The 21915-nt window shown below is 36.1% G+C and overlaps 1 protein-coding gene across 3 annotated transcripts; it reads left to right on the top strand.

Moving 5' to 3' along the window:
- Nucleotides 1-302: 302 nt before the first annotated feature.
- On the top strand, nucleotides 303-19074 carry LOC111024936 (Got1/Sft2-like vescicle transport protein family). Of its 3 annotated transcripts, XM_088120703.1 has the most exons (7): nucleotides 303-390; nucleotides 509-692; nucleotides 4030-4083; nucleotides 5458-5531; nucleotides 17568-17685; nucleotides 17803-17861; nucleotides 18770-19074. In XM_088120703.1, exons 2-7 carry the CDS (start codon nucleotides 537-539, stop codon nucleotides 18846-18848), a joined length of 540 nt encoding a protein of 179 aa, XP_087976829.1. In that variant the 5' UTR covers nucleotides 303-390; nucleotides 509-536; the 3' UTR covers nucleotides 18849-19074. The 3 variants fall into 3 exon arrangements, with proteins under 3 accessions (XP_087976829.1, XP_087976828.1, XP_087976830.1); XM_088120702.1 differs by having other exon boundaries at nucleotides 309-692; XM_088120704.1 differs by lacking the exon at nucleotides 4030-4083 and having other exon boundaries at nucleotides 309-692.
- Nucleotides 19075-21915: the final 2841 nt, after the last annotated feature.

Consider the following 21915-nt stretch of genomic DNA (forward strand, 5'->3'; position numbering starts at 1 on the left):
TTTATCTAATTTTTGTAATACGATGAAAATTCCGATTTATCGTAATATCGATGTTGAACTTATAGTTACATAAAAATGTCGATAGAAATATTAATGTATCTCTTAATCAAGTATAGATATCAATTACTGTTAAACTATGCTCCAACATGTCATCCCATTTTCATTATACACACAATTGAGATAGGAAAGATTTATAAGATCTATTTTTGAAAGGCTTTTTTTTAATTATTTTTTTTACTAAATTTGTAGTTTAACATATATATATATGTGTGTGTGTGTGAATTTTTTTTTAAAATTATTTTCTTAAATTGAAAGTTGACACCTCAAAATCTCTGAACGACCGCGGTGGACCCCGACGGCGACGGGTTGCGGGTGAATCGGTGATTTCTGGTAGCAAGATTTTGCTTCGAAGCAGTTGGAAGTATCGATTTCATAGATTCCTTTGTTTTAGATCTGTCTGAATTTCATTATCTTCTTCATTTCTCTCCCTTCCTCTCACCGGAAACAGCGACGGAATTTGAAGCGGCGGAGGAGCCATGGATAAGATGAATCAGGCGTTTGAGAAAATGAAAATGTTAGTAGGAGTTGAGGCGGACGAAGAACATCAAGCTACTACTGCTACAATGGATGACGGTTCCTCTTCCTGGTTTATGGACGATTTCAACCGCAACTGCACGCTGTCCACCAAACAGGTTTCATTTTTAGGTTCTTATTTTGATTCTCTTGTCGCTGAATTTAGCGTAGGAAACTAGTGGTTTGATCTTTATCTGCCATTTATTGTATTGTATTACATTTGATGCGGTATTGCAACTTCAGGATACATTTTGCATTGCTGAGTTTGATTTTTGAAAGATGGTCTAACACAGTCGGAATGTAACTGGAATTCTATTACAGTTTTGTTTGGATCAATTGGATTATACAATACTCATTGTTGAAAAGTAAAACTTCAGTTATTTTAAATTAGAACTTAGAAGTGTTTTCAAAGGAGAACTTTGTTTTACTACCGGCAGAATTTAGTAAATGTTGTAAGGGATTGAACCCTATCGAGCATACAACTTTGCCTCAAGAGATCTTGGACAAGGGCCAATATTAGCATAGCTTAGTAGTTAAGACATTTACTTATTTCCTTTAGGTTGGAGGTTAAAATCCTCGCCCCATATTTGTTGTACTAAAAGAAAGAGAGATCTTGGACAAGGAGATTTCTTCTCTCCCTTTCTCTTGATCATTGTAGTGGATTGTTTCAGGAGAATTCTCTCCCAAAGCCGTTCTTGCAGTCTCTCCAAGGGTTCTAATATTGGGGAAGCCTTCCCTATCCATTAATCCTCTTAATTTACAGACAGCACTATTATCTTCTCAACCAAGGACAGAGTTAGTATCAACAATATCTTTAATATCATCAAGATCTTTGAGGATGCATTTGAGATCAACATTAATTATGGACAATTTGAATTATTGGGGATTAAGTTTAACATTGCAAATTCAGCCCTCAAACCTATGTGGACTAGTTTGGTTTCAACCTTTCAGGAATGACTCGTGGCCAAGTTTTGTTGAGCATTCCCGTAATGGTAAATACTGCTCCATTTCTTCATCTGTTTTTGAGTCCATATTATTGAAAGAATCAACTGACTTTATAAATGGAAAAACTCCTCCATCTCCAAAGGTGGCCACCTAACAATCAAAGAAGCGACATTATCCAACCTCCCTACCTACTAAATGTCACTTTTTCTATATCCATCTAGGTTATCGATATAGGGAAACTCTTTTCGTGACCTTTAGAAAGGTTCAAACATGGATGGGGGCTCACCCTTTGTCAATTGGTACAAAGTGCAACTTCGTACATGTTAGAGAAGGAAGAGCATATGCATCACATTTATCCTAGTGTTCTTGGAAGAGCATTCTCAAGCATAAAGATCTTATTGGCTAGATGCTCTGTTGGAAATGACTCCACAAATTTTTGACTTCATCAGAAGATTAGAACGAAACCATTATGCAAATGTTTTCCTAGACTCTTCTCCCTATCCAACCAAAAATACTCATCTATTAAAGACACAGGGAACAACTACTCTCTAGACTCTCTTGATAGCCTTTTTTTGATAGAGTTATTGTACTAGCTCTTGGTTGGTGTAAATGTTTCTATTCCCCTTTCAACAACTACTCTCTTAATGATCTTATTACAAGTTGGAAGACTTTCTTGTAATTGTCCATGTGGTCTTTTGTATATTTCATACCATCAATTAAATATTTGTTTCATACCAAAAAAAAAAAAAAGAAAGACACAGGGAACAATCCCTCTCCATGCCCTTCTTGTTGGCCATGAATCCCCTTAGAAACATAGATGTAGACTTCCCAATGCCTTCTTCTTTCCATTCCGATTGAAAGAAACGATATACCTTTGAAGGAGACAAGAGATTAAGAGGAACAAGAGTTGAAATCACAGAAATGACAAAAGATCGTGCCTTTTTTTTTTCATATCTATACACTGGTCATCCCTTTCTTGGGTTTTCTCATCTCTTCTCACGATTCCCCTGAGCCAGCAACTACACTTCTTTTGTTATTAACCTAGATTAGAAGCCTTTCGTTTGGTCCTCCATTGGGGAATGGGACACCTTGTTCCTATGGCCTTTAGGATATTTTGTTTGTCTCTTTTTTAAACGGCTATCTACCTGTTCCCTATAAAAAAATAAGAATAAACAAACAGCAGGGGCATAATTTCTATAATTAGAGAGAGAAAGAATGGAAGAATGTCATCCATATACATAATACTTATAAATACGTGGCCATGAAAATGGGAAAGTGAGGGTTTGAATCATATTTTTTTGAAGATGCTATTTCTTTGGGGAAGATTTGGCAGAGTTTCTTAAAGGTCTTTGGTTGTCCAGTGCTACAGCTTTTCCCCTTTTTCAATAATTCAATTGTTGCATCATGTTAATGGAATTAAATATGACACCCCACCCCTTTTTGAGACAGAGCGTTTCCTTTGACCAAGCTAGTTTTACAGTCTTTTGGTACATTTGACCTAAAAGGAATAGGAGGATCCCTTTCCTCTAATTATTATTTGTTGCATTTGTTTTACTTTTGAAGCTTTTTTTGTTTTATGATGGCCTTTGTTTTTAGTATGACCTTCTTGTACTTTCTTTTTTTCCTTCATGAATGCAGTTTTAAAGCCAAAAAAGAGTATTCATTATCTTATTAAATCTTTTCTTTTTCTAAAAAAAGCACAGAGATGTCGATGGCCATGCAATTATGAGTTTAAGTGAGCCCAATAAACCAGTCCATTTGTTTTCCATTGAGATTCTTTATTTTTCTCTAATATTTGCTATATCCACGTGTTTGAACATACGGTGTATGTCTCTATGATCACAGAATGTTGAAGATTTAAAACTTTTTTAAGCATCTAACTGAGCATTGGATGCCTACCATGTGTTAACTTAGTCATGTTACTCAAGGCTCAATTGAATTATTCATCTGCAAAATGTTTTGGAGGATCCATCTAGTTAAGTACATCAAAAGTTGGGTCCAGTTTGTGGAGTCGATAGTTGAGTATTTTTTACTTGTCAAACTTGGTTATGTGAACCAATCTGCTGAATCATACAGCTCTTTGTGAACAGAAGAAAATTGGAGTGCCCCACACTTTTTCCGGAAATCACATGGTTTTTTATACAATAAATCTTGATTGGAAGCCTTTTTCGTATTAGTTGATTGTGGCAGGGGTTGCTTATACCTCCCACCCATAGGCTGCCTTTTGATCTATTTTTTGTGAATATATGGCCTATTTCAAAAAAAAAAAAAATTGAAGCTACAGTGCCTAATTGCCATCATGTTCTGAAGGTTGATTAGTTGCCTTCCCCCATGACTGGATGAAGGGAAAGAACTTTTGATTGATTGATCCACAATTTGACTTTTTCAGAATATGCGAATTAATGCCCTTCCCATTATCCTTCTGCATCCAATATTGTGCTTTTAATATTGTTCATATGTTGGCAAATTTTGCCCTACTAATTCATCCCTCTCCCTCTCTCAATTTAACAGAGATTTTATGGTTTTGCCATATGCTTTACTGCTGGTTTAACGTGTACATTGATGGTAAGTGTTATTGAAACTAATATTAATCTCACTTTTCTTTATCAAGTCATGCCAATTGTTAATTTACTATACTATAACTCACAAGAGCCACTTTGTCTTCATATGGAAAAGTGATCTTTTTGTTTGTAATGCATCTGAAAATGTAGGCCCGAGATGATATCATATACTTTTTGCCAATTTATTGCTGTCTTGTGTCTTCTAATATGTTCTATCATTTTAGTATAAATCATATGGAACTTATCTTTGTGTAGCAATTTGTACGTGGAACAGATAGAAAGGTTTTTGATGAAACTTGATTATTGTTGGATATGAAGAAGTATTTTAGATCCAAAAGATAACAAAAAGGGAGTAAAGTGTTAGGATCCTAAATACACTAAACAAAACTAGATGACTATATTGCAATATCAAAGAGAAATTACAATATCAATAGCCTTTCGAGAGGGCTATCTCTCTCCCAAGAACTCTATCAAGTTCCTCACCATAAACCATTCTCCAAGATGCCCCTTCCTCTCCCTAAATCCTATATTTATAACTACTTACCCCTAACTAATTATTATAACCCCCTAGCTCATATACTAATACTATCCCCAAACTATATACCCATTAGGACTCTCACAATAAGTCATTAAAGATCTACAGAAGGTTTCTCAATTGACTTGAATAAAAAAGGAAGAGATACTACAAAGGATTTTTTTTTTTTTTTTTTGAGAACTTCATCTAGAGGAGAGGCTAAGAAAAACATTAAAATCATTGATTTCATCCACACTTAGACAACTTTTTAAAGTCGTGGCTGCTTCTTTCAATGAATAACAACCAAACTATTAGCAATCACTATATTTATCCTCAAGATTTTTGCTTTTTCTTTAAACCAAGGATTGAAGGAGGTTTTAGCAGAAATTTGTTGAAACTTTGACAGGGTTACCAAAATTTAAGCTGAACATCATGAAAAAGACATTCCCATAAGATGTTTTAAGAACTGCGGTGGATGATTGTAAAAAAAAAAAAAAAAAAAAAAAAAAAACAAACTGCGGTGGATGAAGATATTCTTGCACTGTTTGTCAAGATTTTTGTCTGAATGATCTTTTACAGTTTCAGACAAAATCTGTGATTATTTTGTAACACAGCTGCAGATATATCATGTCATCTTCATGTATGTTTTTCTGAAAAGGTCTTAAAACTCCGTTCTCACAATTTTTAAATTGCCTTGTATTGATATGCTCACACGAAGCTAGAAGCAGGGAATTCTAACCTTCGTGTGATTTTCAGGTCAAGGAAAGGTGTCTAAATTTGATATATTCAACACTCTGACTCTATATGGAATTGGTTATCTTCTTGTAAGCACTAATTTGCATCTTGTTTATTTACATGCAACAGTCGATGCTAGTTTTCTTCAAGCCAATTAAATTTGGAATAGCTTTCACATTGGGCAACTTGCTGTCACTTGGAAGGTTTGTGTTTATATGTTGTTCTATGTTCTGATTAATGCTTATTGGGACGCTTTGTCGAAAGCTTTCCTTGGCTTATGGTGTATACCATATCTTCCATTCTAGTAACTCTCTTTGCTTTTGATTGAAAGTTGTCTCCTATTTTATGAAATTTTATTCGACATTGCAGTCAGCTAAATATGTCTTGAATCCTATTCATATGTGATAATATTCTTATTTGGTCTTGTTGGTTTTCACAGTACTGTTGTTTGGTAAGTGGGTGGGTGGTAAGTGCTGATAGGTTTTGACGGTTGCTTCATGTGATTTGTGAGTATGATTCTCCCAGGAATGTTAATGGAACTTTTGTGCTTGAACTTTATATGCTTATTAGAAGAAAGGGGAAAGGGAATAGAATATGATGAATCCAACACTGCCCTTAATGAGACTTACATCTGTCTCGTCTCCAGACGGAAAGATGCAAAAATAGTGCACGATTACAGACCCATCAACCTCATTCCATGCGCCTACAAAATCCTTGCCCGTGTCCTCCCAGAAAGACTTAAAAAGGTACTTCCCCGAACCATTGCTGACCATCAATTTGATTTTGTAGAGGGGAGACAAATTCTGGATTCCGCTCTCATAGCGAATGAAATTATTGATGGGTGGAAACCCCGGAATATGGAAGGTGTAGTGATCCAGCTTGATCTAGAGAAGGCGTTCGACATGGTCAACTGGGACTTTCTTGATATGGTGTTGCAATTAGGGGTGTAAGTTTGGAACCGAACCGACGAACCGAATCGCTCGGTTCGATTAAAATAAAAATCAAGTCGGTTCGGTTCGGTTACACCAAACCGACCTTTATAAACACATAACCATAGATTTACTCTCTATGTTGCGCTGTTTACTCTCTCCCTCTCTCTTCCCCAAATGCTTCTCCCTCTTTCTCCCTCCCAAATGCTTCTCCCATCCTTTCCTCTCCAAATGCGTCGGCAAGAAAAACATCCACGACTGTAGCGACAAAGAAGATCTACGGCGGCGACAAAAGGAGATGCGTGACGGCGACGGTGCAGCGGCCTCCCTACGCACCGGCGAGCTAATTGATTCACGGCGGAGTAACGACGAGATGGTTCTGATTTTGAAGTGGATTTTCATGGAGGTCGCTTTTGATGAAGAAGATTCTAAGTGGATTTTTTGGATTGTCATGGAGGTCGGTTTTGAAGATTAAGATTTGTAGTGGGTTTCATGGAAAGAAGATTTGATTTTTGTGGGTTTTCATGAAAAGAAGATATGAAGAAGAAGATTTGATTTTTGTGGGTTTCCATGGAAAGAAGATATGAAGAAGAAGATCTGAATTTTGTGGGTTTTAATGGAAAGAAGATCTAAAGAAGAAAGAAGATTTGAAGTAGGTTTTTGTGGGCTTTCTAAGATCTAAAGAAAGTAAAAAATTGAAGTGGGTTTCAAAATCAAATCAAGATTTGTTTAGATTAAAGTGGGTTCAAAATCAAATTACACTAATTTTGTAGGTTTCTTTAAATTTTATAGTGGATTTTTATTTTAAGTGAGATTTCAGAGATGGAGAAGACTGAACAACCCATGAATAAGAAGGAGAAGAAGAAGAAGAGGAAAAAAAAACGAAGTTGACCCGATCCGACCCGACAACAACCAGAACCGAGCCGACTTGAGTTCGGGTCGGTTCGGTTTCTTGAGGAAACTGACCCGACCCGAAATTATTACACCCCTAGTTTCAATACAAAGGTTTTGGGGTGAAATGGAGGGAATGGATAAGGAAATACATCTCCACAACAAGCTTTTCCATTACGAGGGGCAAATTCACGGCCACAAGAGGATTGAGACAAAGGGATCCCCTATCCCCTTTTCTATTCATCATGATCACAAACGTCCTTAGCCAGCTGCTTCCCATCGGGATTGATGAGGTCAACTCTTAGGTTATGTATCTAGGTGTGGTTTGATTAAAATTAACCATCTCCTTTTCGTAGATGACACCCTTCTATTCACCAACAAGGATCCCTCTAGCATCAAAAATCTCCACAAAGTCATCAAGTACTTTGAGATTGCCTCAGGACTCAACATAAACTACTATAAATCTAGTGTATTTGGCATCTCCATTAGCCCACAGATCACAAGCCAAATCGCTAAGGCATGGGGCTGCTCATCTGGGTCATGGCCAAGTACTTACTTGGGTCTACCACTGAATGGAAACCCCCAAAAAGAAGCTTTCTGGCTGCCAATCGTTGAAAAGCTACGGAACTGATTATGCAAGTGGAGCAAATTTCTAAAGGGGGGAGGCACACCATCCTTCAAACTACCCACATACTACCTCTCTCTCTACAAAATCTCGGGCAAAGAAGCTGAGAAGATGGACAAGATCTTCAGGGACTTTTTGTGGGAAGGGCCAAGTACTAATGGAAAGCCTCGCCTAATCAATTGGAACCGTACACAACTCCCTTTCAACCAAGGAGGCCTCGACATTGGTAACATAACGCACATAAATCGTGCTCTACTATCCAAGTGGGTTTGGTGCTACACAATCGAATACAACCAATTATGGAGGGAATTCATTTATTCCAAATACACATGATCCTCGACCATTTGGCTTGCCATCTGTTACTCCAATTGCAAAGGGCGTGGACTGTGATTTTTCAACAAAACAGCCTCATTTGCCGGGTGGGACAAAGAAGCCTGATAAGCTTTTGGAATGCCAAATGGCTTACAGAGGGAACCTTTGCCAGCCTCTTCCCATGCCTTTATGCTTTAGGTTCGATCAAGGGAGCGACAATCGCAGACCACAGGTCCAAAACTACCTCCTCATGGGACTACAGCTTCTGCAGGCCACTCAAGGATGAGGAAATTAATGGTTGGATGCGTCTATCACACATACTAAATCAAATTGTCCCTCCCCCTCGGGAGGATTTATGGATGTGGTCCCATGAAACCTCCAGAATTTTCACCGCTAAATCAGCATTCATAATCTTAAACACCTCCGACCCCCACCTGACCCCACCCTTTATCCTAGTCTATGGCAAGGAAGATGCCTTGAGAAAGTAAAGGTCTTTTGTTGGGAGCTTAGTCACAAGGCGATAAATACGCATGATAGGATACAAAGGAAGCTCCCTCATATTGCTCTCACCCCTGGTTGTTGTCACTTATGCTTCGGGGCATCGGAGACACAGGGCCATCTCTTCATCAATTGTGTTTATGCTACTCGTTTTTGGAGCCGCCTCCTCTCGACTTTTGGTTGGAAAACAGTCCTACACACTCAACCATCCCTTTTCCTTGATTGTCTCTTGGCGGGTCATCCATTCAAAAAGGAAAAAGCTACCTTTTGGGTTCAACTCATTCGGGCATTTGTATGGAGTCTATGGTTGGAGAGGAACAACAGGGCCTTCAATGATGAAACCCTCACTTTTGATATCTTTTTTGATAGAGTTATTATCCTAGCTCTTGGTTGGTGTAAATGTTTCTACTCCCCCTTCAATAGCTACTCTATTAACAATCTTATTATAAGTTGGAAGACGTTCTTGTAATTGCCCTTGTGGCCTTTTATATATTTCATACCATCAATAAAATATTTGTTTCCTAAAAAAAAAAAAAATCTTCAACTACCCTTCTTTTCTTTTGAAGTTACCATGAGATAAAAATGAAAGAATAAAGGGGCCAACAAAAACGCCACAGATGTTCCTTGCAGTTGCTCTTGAAAAGTCCCGAGCCTCAACCATTTTATGCAATACTAGCCCATCCCCTTAGCATCTTCCAATTTCAGCCCATTCCTTTCATATTTTTCTACAGAAAAATTAGGGCACAGAACCTTTACTGCCCCTCTTTTCTTCTCCGACCATCTGAAACGCAGACGACGGCACCACCACTCTTGCAGCTCCGACCATTCTCTTTGACCACTCCTAATTTCGCCAACAAAGTCTTCCATCCATCCTCTTTTTCTTTTCTTTTTCATTTTTGCCATTATTTTCCACTTTCCCCGAGCTTCACAGGTTCGGCTTTTCGTCGTTACTTGCCACAGATCCACCCATGGTCGACCTCTCTTCCGACATCCCACCTCCGTTGCACGTTGCATCTCCCCCGTTTCCTCCGTTGCACGTTGCATCTCCCTCGTTTCCCCGTGCCCAACCTTCGAATTTCGCCGTCGATATCTTTCCAATCGCATATGAGCCTTCCTCCCCGATATTCGTTCTCTCTTCTTTTTCTGTCGCTTCTTCACCGAAAAACTACCGTGTAAATACGATTCAGCCATACTCGGACTCGTGCTCGTCCTTTTGGGATATTCAATTTCTTCTTCGTTCTTCCTTTTGCAATTTCGTTGTCGTTGCATTCTTTCTCTCCTCCTTAGCTTCTTCATACTCTGGTAAGGGCAGTTTTTCTTCTCTGTTATTTAGGTATCCTTGCACGAAGACACTCCCAAACCTTAATTGATTTTCCTTCGAGCTTCGATCCACGTTCTTGGGTTTGATCGCCGTCCTCCAGCAACCTTTCGTCCCTGCTTTCGGATGCTCTTTCGAATGTTCCTTGCAGTTGCTTCTTCCTTTCTTGATCTCTCTTTTTCCTCTCTAATTGTAAACCCTTCTTGCATTTCTTTCTTTATTTGTCTCATCTCACTCCAACCTTCCCTCATTTCTCTAAACATTTCCTGTAACTTCATCACTGCCTCGAATGGGAGATCCATGGCCAGGATGAACTACCTGAATACAAGAACCTAACAAGAGGACTATATTGCAATTCAAAAGATAAACTACAATATCGATAGCCTTTCGAGAGGGCTATCTCTCTCCCAAGAAACTCTCTCAATTTCCTCACCGAAATACTATTCTCCAAGATATCTCCCCTCCCTCCCTAATACTTCTATTTATTACCAACTAACCCTTAACTAATTACCATAACACCCTTAACTAATTACCATAACACCCTTTAACTACAATACTAATTACTAATAATGTCAATTATAAGAAAAATAATTCTCTTGTATTCTTTCAAAGGATTGATACAAGACTATAAATAGTTATCACAAAGAAGAAGCTAAAACGAAATTCTTGCCTATTAGGATAAGGAAAACACTTACCTACTAGAACAAGAAAACCCTAATCTAAATACAATAGGAAAAAATAATTTAACACTCCCCCTCAAGCTGGTGAATGAATATTCTCCATTCCCAGTTTGTTAACCAAATGCTCAAAGTTGTTGTTGTTCAATCCTTTTGTAAGAATATCTGCTATTTGATTATTTGTTGGTACAAATGGAGTGCATATGAGGCCGCTGTCTAATTTCTCTTTTATTAAGTGTCTATCGACTTCAACATGCTTGGTTCTATCATGTTGAACTGGATTATGTGTAATACTGATGACAGACTTATTATCACAATAAAGTTTCATAGGCCCTTCCCATGGAACCTTCAAATCTTCTAAAATAATCTTTATCTAGAGTAATTCACAAATGCCTAATGTCATTGCTCTAAATTCTGCTTCTGAACTTGATCTTGCAACTACATTCTGCTTTTTACTTCTCCATGTTACTAAATTTCCACCTAAGAAAGTACAATAGCCAGAAGTTGATTTCCTATCGTCTATCGATCCTGCATAATCAGCATCTTTATAAACTTCTAGATTGAGTTTATTGTTTTTCTTAAATAGTAATCCTCTCCTAATAATGTTCTTTAAATAGTGAAGTATACAATACACTGCTTGAAGGTGGACTTCTTTTGGACTATGCATAAATTGACTCACCACTCCTACAACATACGTAATATCTGGTCTTGTATGAGAAATATATATTAATTTTCCAACTAACCTCTGATAAGTTTCCTTATTTGCTGGAGGACTCTCTTCAGCTGCACATAATCTATGATTTTGATCAATCGGCGTTGTCATTGGTTTGCTACCAAGCTTTCCCGTTTCAGACAGTAAGTCAATCACATATTTCTGTTGTGATAAGAATATGCCCTGTTTAGAATAGGCTACTTCTATCCCAAGAAAATATTTCAGTCTTTCTAGTTCTTTAACTTCAAACTCTTGGATTAAACAATTTCTTAGTTTATCTTGCTCATTATTATCATTGCCAGTAACAATAATATCATCCACATAAACAATCAATGCTGTTACTCCCCCTGCAGCAGAATATTTTATAAACAATGTATGATCTCCTTGACTTTGTTTATAGCCCATTTTCCTCATAACCTGAGAAAATCTACCAAACCATGCCCTAGGAGATTGCTTTAATCCATACAATGCCTTTCTCAATTTACAAACTTTATTTCCTGCTTGCTCATACCCTAGTGGAATCTCCATATAAATTTCCTCTTCCAGATCACCATGTAAAAAAGCATTTTTTACATCATATTGTAACATGTCCCATCCATGGTTGACAGCAAGGGATGGAAGTATTCGTACTGTGTTCATCTTGGCAACAGGTGCAAAGGTTTCAAGATAATCAACTCCATATGTTTGAGTATATCCTTTAGCAACTAACTGTGCTTTGTACCTCTCAAGTGTTCCATCAGCTTTATACTTCACAGTGTATATCCATCGACAACCTACTGCTTTCTTATCTTTAGGCATATTAACCAACTCCCATGTTCTATTTTTCTCTAAGGCCTGCATTTCAAGATTCATTGTTTGTCTCCATTCTTCATGTTGTATTGCTTCCATATATGTTTTTGGAATATTTACATGAGTAAGGTTCACCATAAAGCTTCTATACTGACTTGAGAGCTTGTCATATGATACAAAGTGAGATAATGGATATTGAGTACAAGTTCGTTTTCCCTTCCTTAAAGCAATAGGCAAATCCATATCATTAGTAGATACTATAGTGTCAAGCTCATTACTGATATTTTTCTCGTCAATTTCAGTTCCAGAGATATGTTCAGACTCTTGGACTTGCTTATCTTTTTCAGTGTTCTTTCTCAAATAAACCTGTAATGGCATAGTAGTAGGGGGGTTGGATGTCTCTAATGAGGTGTCTAAAAGATGAAGAGGATTGACTAGGGTCCATGTTAGTAGGGTTTGGTGCATGTGATGGCAAAGGGTTTGAAGGAAAGGTGAGGTTAGGAATAGGTAAATTCTTATCTTCCAACAATATGTTCTCCCCCTGAAGATAAGGTGATGTAAAGAAGCTGGTATCTTCATAAAAGGTGACATCGGCGGAGATGAAATACTTTTTAGAAGAAGGATGGTAGCATTTATATCCCTTTTGAGTGTTCGAGTATCCAACAAAAATACATTTGAGTGCTCGTGGATCAAGTTTACCTCTTTGATAACTATGAACATGAACAAAAGCTACACAACCAAACACTCGAGGAATCAAGTTATTTGTCGTACGGAAATCAGGGTAAAATTTTGATAAGATATTCATGGGAGTTTTTTTGTCTAAAGTAGCAGATGGTAGCCGATTGATTAAGTAAGTGGCTGTCAGTACAGCTTCCCCCCATAAGGATTTAGGAACATTTCTTTGGAAAAGAAGGGCACGGGTCACGTAAAGCATGTGACCAATTTTTCTTTCGGCAACCCCATTTTGTTGAGGAGTTTCCACACAAGACGACTCATGAATGACTCCATGTTTTTGAAAGAACGATGTTAATGTTTGGTTGAAGTAGTCTCGAGCATTGTCAGACCTTAATCGTTTGGGTTTGATTCCAAATTGATTTTCGATCATATGGAAGAATGTTTGAATGGTAGAACCAACATCAGATTTTTGTTTTAGAAGATAAACCCACGAAACCCTAGTACAATCATCGATGAATACAATAAGCCAGCGTAATTTGGAAGTATTTGGCACGTTGGAGGGACCCCAAACATCACTATGAATAAGAGAGAAAGGAACTGAAGTTCGTTTATTATTACTAGGAAATGGAACACGCTTGTGTTTAGCAAATTCACAAATGTCACACTGTATTGAATCAAAACTAAAGTTTTGGAACAAATCCGGGAATAAAATTTAAGAGATCTAAATGAGGCATGCCCTAGTCTATAATGATACAACCAAAGTTTATTTAAAGAGGGATGAGTTTGTGAGGAAACAAAGACTTAAACATCCTTCCCAACACTATCCTTGCCAATAGGTTCATCAAGATAATAAAGTCCATCTTTTTTTTTAGCAAGTCCAATCATCTTCCCATTGCCCTGGTCCTGAAAAATACAAGAAGGAAAAAATGTTACTTTGCATCCCAAATCTTGTATCAAATTTCTTACTGATATCAAATCAACAGTTAACCGGGGTATATGGAGCACATTTTTTAAGGTAATGTTTGAATTTATTTGGACGTCTCCTTGACCAGCCACTGTTAATAGAGTACCATCTCAGTAGATATTTTTTTATTGCTCGGACAAGGACTATAGGAGATAAAAATGACAACTACTCTTTGTCATATGGTCAGTTGCACCAGAGTCAATAATCTAAGTAGAGAGTTTAGGATGTGAAGTTGTACCTGAAAAGGCTACAGAACATGTACCTTGATTAGGATTCTTTTTTAAGGTTTCCAAAAAACTCCTTAGCGTTTCAATCTCATCTGTGTTTAGTTTTCCTTTTTCAGAAATCTCTTCTGTCACAACGCCTTTCTGACTTGATGAAATATGAGCTTGACTATTTCCTCTATTTGCATTACCTTTATTTGACCAATTCTTGAAATTCGAATTCTGATAGTTTTCAGGTTTTCCATGCTTCCAACATTTATCCTTGATGTGCCCTGGTTTTTTGCCTACATGGTCTTTATTTCCTGTTTTTCCTACATCCCAATTGTTAGCTCCTATACGTTGCTTTTCATCCGTCATTTTAGTACCTCCTGTTTTCATGATCTATCCTTCTGTCTGTGGTTCCAGCATAATACTACGGCGAGATTCTTCACTTCTAATACTGCCAATAACTTCATTCAGAGATGAGAGATCTTTGCCCAAAATTTGTATTCGAACAGCATCAAATTTTACATTGAGACCAATAAGAAACGTATAAATTTGGTCTTTTTCAACAAACTTGTTTAGAGTAGCAGCATCATCAGTACATTTCATATCAACGCATTGATAATGATCTAGTTCTTGCCACAAACTTTGAAGAATTGTAGAATATTCTGTCACTGTTCGATTACTTTGTTTTGTTCCAAAGATACGAGTTTTGATATCAAATATTTGTGCATCATCTTTTACTTTGGAATAAGTTTGCTTCATTGTTTTCCATATGTCCTTTGCAGTCTTAAGAAACATACATGTATCACTAACAGTAGGAGTCATTAAATTCCATAACCAAGACATGATCATTGAATCTTCTTCATCTCATGCATCGAACTTTGGATCTTTCGGTTTAGGTCCTCCCCCAATAATGTGGTTCGATTTTCCTTTTCCTTTCAAGAAAGTTCGAATAAGTTGAAACCATTTTAAATAATTTTTTCCATCCAATCTATAAGTAGGATGGATGTATTGTAGGTCTCCTGTGGAAGATTTATTAGTTTCTTCCATGATAGTTTCTTTGGAAGCTTTGGTGGAATCCGTTGACTTTGATTAGAGAAAAGTTAAACAAATAACCTGAGAGCTGGATAGATGGAGTAAACCTGCTGAACCGGACCAAATCAAGTAGAACCGGACTAAAAATTACTGAACCGAGGCTAAGCTGAACAGAGGTTAGAAACTGAACCAAGTCGAACCAGAAATCGTGAACCAATCCGAACCGGAAATCGTGACCAAACCAACAAATGTTTAGATTTCCCTTTTAAAACCCTACCAGCCACCCTTTACAACAACAACCCTAGCAGCCACGCGAATCAGCAAACGGCAGCGGCGGCAGTGGTCGGCGGCGGCGGCGGCGGTATTGCTGTGGGTTGGGTACAATGAACACTTGCAAAATAGTGTTCAAAACTTCAAACCCTAATGGATACAAAATCCTAATGGACACAAAACCCTAATTCCCACAAATATTTCAGAAGAAACTTGGCTCTGATACCATGTCAATTATAAGAAAAATAATTCTCTTGTATTCTTTCAAAGGATTGATACAAGACTATAAATAGTTGTCACATAGAAGAAACTAAAACGAAATTCTTGCCTATTAGGATAAGGAAAACACTTACCTACTAGAACAAGAAAACCCTAATCTAAATACAATAGGAAAAAATAATTTAACAAATACTATTCCCAAACTACCTCTATTAGGGCTCTCACACAGAAATCCTAGAAGAAGGCTGGACAAAGCCACCGACTGATTCTTTATCGAGGATAAATGATATAAATGTGGAAAGAGTGAGGAGAAGGGTCTATCCTCCAACCACCTATCCTCCAAAAGTACGTATCCAAACCATCTCCCACAAAACAAAAGCCAAATTGAGAGAACAAGGGAAGCCCATTAGAAATAGCTTTCCACGAATTTATGGGAGTGCCTTTCAAGCCCCTATGTGATCCACCCTAATGGATACACCTTGAGGATAAGGTGTGTCTCTTCGAATGTTAGGAATACTATTATGATAAACAATAAATATTAGAAATATTATTAAGATGCTAGGGGCATGTTAGTGATTAACTAAGGAGTTTATTGGAAAAGTAGTGATAAACACAATAGATTGGAGGGGTTTAAAGTGGGTAAATTTCGGGAATAGTTTTGCGGAGAGCCCTGGCCTCTCAAAGTGCTTAGGAATTTGGAATTTTCCTTTCTTATATCAATAGTAATTTCTGCTAATACTTATTTCAATTTCTAGCTCTATCGAATTGGTATCAAAGCATCCATTTTGATCATGGATATAGATTTAGAAATACTGTTGAAAATGCAAATATTGCTGCTCGAAATGAAGAATATTATGGAATCAGTGCAACTTGGAGATGAAGAAATAGATTTGAAGGGATTCTAAAAGTAAGCTGGAAAAATAAATGGAAGCTAAAAATCTAAAGAAATAAAAAGCCTGCAATGCCAATGAACTAATGGAAAATCAAGGGGAGGCGAATCAAATTGAGCAATAAGTCAAGTGTAGAATTTTAATGCTGGGAATCACAAGTTGAACTAGCTTGGATAAAAAATGGTCAAACCCATACAAACAATATTAAATGCTCACAACCCAGGGGTGGAGCGTGGCCAGACTAGAGAACATCAACAAAAGTACGATTGAAGAGGTTTGATAGAGGAGCTTGGCACTTGGCAATGTAAAGGAGATGTGAGAGAAAATCCATAGGGCCTAAAAGGTGGTGTGACCAAAGAGGAGAGAAAGAAGGCCGCAACCCTGAAAGTAAGTTTGAAGATGCAAAATTTGTGAGAAAGAGGAAGGAGAATCAAATAGGTGAAATGGTGACCGATGAGATTAACCAAAGGTTTTTTAGAGCAAGGTTGCTAATGATGGAGGGAGATCTGGACACTATTTACATATAGGCATCGACGACACAAGAGTGAGAGTGTGCAATGAAAGTTAGAAGAAGATACTACTCTTTGGTCAAAGTTATCTTTGGGCATATATATATAATAACAAAGGATGATGATTCTGATACTTATGTCTCGGCTCCAATAATTGTGGGAAAATAATCATCACTTGCATGCCTTGTCAGCCTGTACGTATTGATATGATTGTGGGACTGAATGCACTTATAGAACTCTATTTGTCCCACTATTAGCTAATCTCTAATTTAGCCTCCACATAAGGGACAATAGCTGGTGCCATTCAGATGCTATTTACTTCTCAATACCTTGAGGACAAGGTATGTTTTGGGGCGGAGTAATGTTAGGTATTAGCATTAACTAAGGAGTTTGTTAAAGGGGTGGCTATACTATAGATACATTAGGTTGGCGGGATTTATGGCGAGTAGATTTTGGGATTAGCTTTGAGGAGAGTCTAGAAGTCTTGAAGTACTTGAGAACTTGTAATTTTTTCTTTCTTGTATAAATATCAATTTCTGTTAATTTCTATTTCAATTTAACGTTTTTATCTTGATCCTGTCACATTGAAATATTGTCTCCCTTGGACTCTTTTGCTCCCAGATAGCTTTCTTATTCAACCAAACCTCTGCCTGTGCCCCCACCCAAAAATAAATAAATAAGTTTTTTTTTCCCGTGTCTTGATTGTTTATTTGGCAGCACAGCATTTCTCGTTGGCCCCAAAAGGCAAGTGACAATGATGCTTGATCCTGTTCGGATTTATGCGACAGCCATATACCTTGCTAGCATGATATTCGCTCTTTTTTGTGCTCTCTATGTAAGTTGTGCTGTGGTCCTGTCAAACTATCTTAAACCCACATATAGAGAATCCTCGTCTTCGTTTTGGCAAGTCATTATTAATTTCTCATCCCACTTGCATATACTTATACTGCAGGTCCACAACAAGCTGTTGACACTTCTTGCGCTCATTTTAGAATTTGGTGGCCTAATTTGGTTAGTCGAATCCGTTTGTTTCCTCCTTGTCTTGCTATTTTATCTCACTTATTTTAACATCTGTTTTTATCCTCTTAAAAATCTGGAGCAGATGCCAATATAACTCCATGAGTTAGAAACATTCAAACTATCATCATCTGTTTCTAGTCTTCATATGATTGTGAACAATTAGAAAGTGGTTACTCTGGTGTTGTCAACGCACTGCCCTTAGGTTTTTTCCTTGGTCGTTTGAATACATGGTTCCCGTCTTTTATCAGGAAAAAAAAAGGTATCATTTAGAACCAGGATGTTGAGTTATGTATAACAAGTGTCTCGATATTGTGAAGATGGTTGTCTTGTGATAAGTCTCAATTTATTAATCAAATAAGCAGAAGAAACAAGCTTAGGAAGAATCTGAGACTACCCAATCAAATAATTCCCTTGAAGGAAATATTTAGGCAGGTGAGCTAAAATGAAGCTTAACTCTAGTGTATCGCTTTGGAGGGTATGCGACTCAGGTTCCTATGTAGGAATTATTTGTAAATCACTATAAGAACCTTTTCACTGGGGTCCGGGTTTTTTGTTCTTGATGATTGATTGTTGATTTCAAATGAAATGTCTTTCGCTATATTCTTATTATTAAGTCCATTTTGTTGGTTTGAAGTAAGAATAAAATGACTTGGCTTGGAATTGGAGCAGTGGTGAAATTTCAGTTGATAACGGGGGTGTGGGTGGAGATTAGAACCTCCGATCTTTAGGGAATGTGTATTAACTAGTCGGGCTATGCTAAAGTTTTCTCTTTCATATCTGTATATCCTTGATTCAAAAGGATAAGATAATATGGTCTAAAAATGTTTTTTGTATGCTTGTCCACCCATCTCCCTTATCTGTGATTCACTTTTTTTTTTCTTTTTTTTTTTGATTAATAGGTATAGCTTGAGCTACATACCTTTTGCAAGGACGATGGTTTCGAAGGTTATGGTAGCTTGTTTGGATACTGAATTTTAGGGGTAGTGCCTATCATCCTGGGTTCTTGTGACGTGACGTAGGCGCTCGACATGGCTACATACTCGCACGAGAAAGTGACATTATTGAACTTTGTTGTATTATGTGATTTGTAGGCTTTGTTTCTATGTACCTTTGCATCTCTCTTACTCTCTCACTCATACTAATTGTTTAATGCGAACGAGTCCAGCGTGTGCTTTAAACAATATTCTGAGCCTTGGCGATGGTATTTTCACTTGTTTCATTCTAGTAGGGAAAGAGCTGGAGTTGGTTGCCTAACATATCAAACGAGTCATAAAATAGCATCAAATATTTGTGGAATTATCTCTCTAAGTATTACATTCTCACTTTGTTTGACAAAATTTGGGACTGGGGAGATCTTTTTTTTTTTTGAAATACGTGTGTCCAAGCCAGCTTGCGTACACTTCGACTAATCACGGTCCAACTGCCTGACCCTACTACATTTGGTTAATTAGGTAACTCGTAGGATATTAAATCTTAAGTAGTAGGACTTGGGAGATCCTTATTTGTTCTAAAAAGTTCACTTCATATAGCTTTTTCGTTTGATTATTCGACACGTTCAGAACACTCGACATTGAGTCATTCATAGTATTTTTGTACCTTCTTATGTGTGCATAATTTATTTGTTCTAGCTTTGGGGAAGTCTTATATATTGTGAGAATGAAACGATGATCTGAGAATGGTTATTTCATGATGGCTTCATTGTAAATATCACTAAAAAAAAATTATATATATTGTCGCTACGGATTTGCGATGTGAAGCGGTCGACTTTCTTCCCGAGAGGAGAAAAATGGAGTCGCCACCGGTCTTTATTTATAGGGTGTCTAGTCACTCAAATGTATGGATAAGTTAATCTGTACAAAAAGATTTAGGTTTAGGGTTTTTGTGTATGTGAAAGGTATTAACACCTCATAACACTGTTCAATGAACGATAATTTAATTTTTCATATTAATTTCAAGATGATGGCTTTTAAAAAAAGAATTTTATTTTTATTTTTAAATGTCTTCGTTTTATTGTAATGTACAATAATTATTATGAGTGGCCTCAAGCCATTAAGAAAATTTTGTTTATTTGAATTTAAATTGGCCTCCTAAAATAAATTCATCACCTCAATAATCTCTGTCATAGTTTTAGGAAAATATTAAAATAAGATTTAAAGAAAGATTTTTTTTTTTTTTTTTTACTTTTATAAATATCACGAGTGCTTTAAAAAATGTCTAACTTTTTAGGAGAAAATGACTTTATAAAGATTTTTTTTTAGCAAAAATTTTCTTATAAAAGAATATTTACAAAAAACGAAATATATTTTTATTTTTTAAAGAAAAGATATTTATTTGTTTCAAAATATGATTTTTTTTTTTAGAAAAAAGAAATGAAACAATTTTGTATTAATATTTCAATTACTTCTTAAAACCAAACAAAATATAAGTGACTAAAAATACATCATTCCAAAATATAGGGATAAGTAGATTAGTAGACTATTGAGAGGTACTAATTACACAAAAAGATTCATTTTTTAAAATTTACACTTTTGTCATAAAATACACCATTTGAGATGGAACCCATTAGTATTTTACAAATATATCCTCTTCTATATGTATGTAATTAATATTTAAAGATTAAAAACTAAAATGGAGAAGTAGAATTTATTTTTTGAATCCCAGGATTACAGCATTTTATTTTAAAAAAATTGACCAAATCCTTTCATTTTCTCCATTATTCTATTTTCCTTTTCTGGCAGCCGCTGCAATATAGTGGCTCTCTCAAACGGCCAGTTCTTCGTCTTCTTCATTCTTCTTCATCTAACATTCCGGCAGCCATTTTCGATAGTCGGAGGTAAGCTTAGCTTTCAATATTCATGTTTCTTTACTTAAATGCCATATTCAACTTAAGCACACATGAAAGAGAGGTTTTTTGCGTTTGATTTTGGGTATTTAAAACTTATTCAATTTTTGTGCGTTTGATTTTCGGTTTTATTACTACACTAGATTCTTGATTTTCGAATTGTTTTTTTCTATTTTTGTTGTGAGATTTTTGTGGGTTTTGTTGCAGTTGAGTGCTTTCGTTCATTTGGTTAAAAAGGAATCTCAAGATTTTCAAGGATAAGGGTTGTCTCCGGAGGAGTTTTGAAGTACTGCACGCTAATGCTTTTCCATGGGTGTTGAAGTCTCCATTGTTTAAGAACTCTCTCTTTTTTTTATCTCTAACAATGATCTTCTCCATAGTATGTAAGTTATAACTCAACATAAATAGGCCATATATAAACTATATTATTAGATCCCTAATAATAATTGATTTCAAAAAGTACACATAGTATATATGTTATATATCCTATAATAAGTATTTATGTATAGCATTAACAAATTAATAAAAAAACAAGAACAAAATCAATTGACATAATAAGAAATATATACACAGATAAACTAAAATTAAAATATTGTACACCTTAAAATAATTTTTTAAATTTTATAATAATACATGATATGCAAGTTATAATCGAGTATAAAGACGTATATACAGTATTTAATTATATCACTAATAATAGCTGATTTCAAAAGTACACATATTATATATATTATAACTTATAATAAGTACTGGTATACAACATTAACCTAAAATGAAAAAAACATAAAAAGAATTGATTGACATTAATCAGAAATATATATATATAAACTATATTTTAGAAATAAAAATAATCAATCATATCCATATATTTTGAATATTGTATTGATGCATTTAGAATTTGAGATGCAAAATTTGTTGTGAAACGGAACTATTATTGTCGGATACTTGAGTTGCTAGACGTAATTTCTCAAACAAAAGAATTAACAGTCACTAAAAGGAAAAAGTAGAAATTGATGAAGCATGGCATGACAGGTTTCTCAACTCTGTGAACTATTGTATATATGAGGATATATATTATAGTGAGTTTGATTCCTTATACTAAGTTGAGTATATTTAAAAAAGATATAGAAATAGTTAGAATCATTTAGTTGTAACTATTAACTAGTTTGAATTAGAATATTAACTAAAGAGATAGTTGTAAGT

The sequence above is a fragment of the Momordica charantia genome (assembly GCF_013281855.1).
Source record: "Momordica charantia cultivar OHB3-1 chromosome 2 unlocalized genomic scaffold, Mcharantia_2.0 BLBB01000002.1, whole genome shotgun sequence".
In the NCBI taxonomy this organism is placed as follows: domain Eukaryota; kingdom Viridiplantae; phylum Streptophyta; class Magnoliopsida; order Cucurbitales; family Cucurbitaceae; genus Momordica; species Momordica charantia.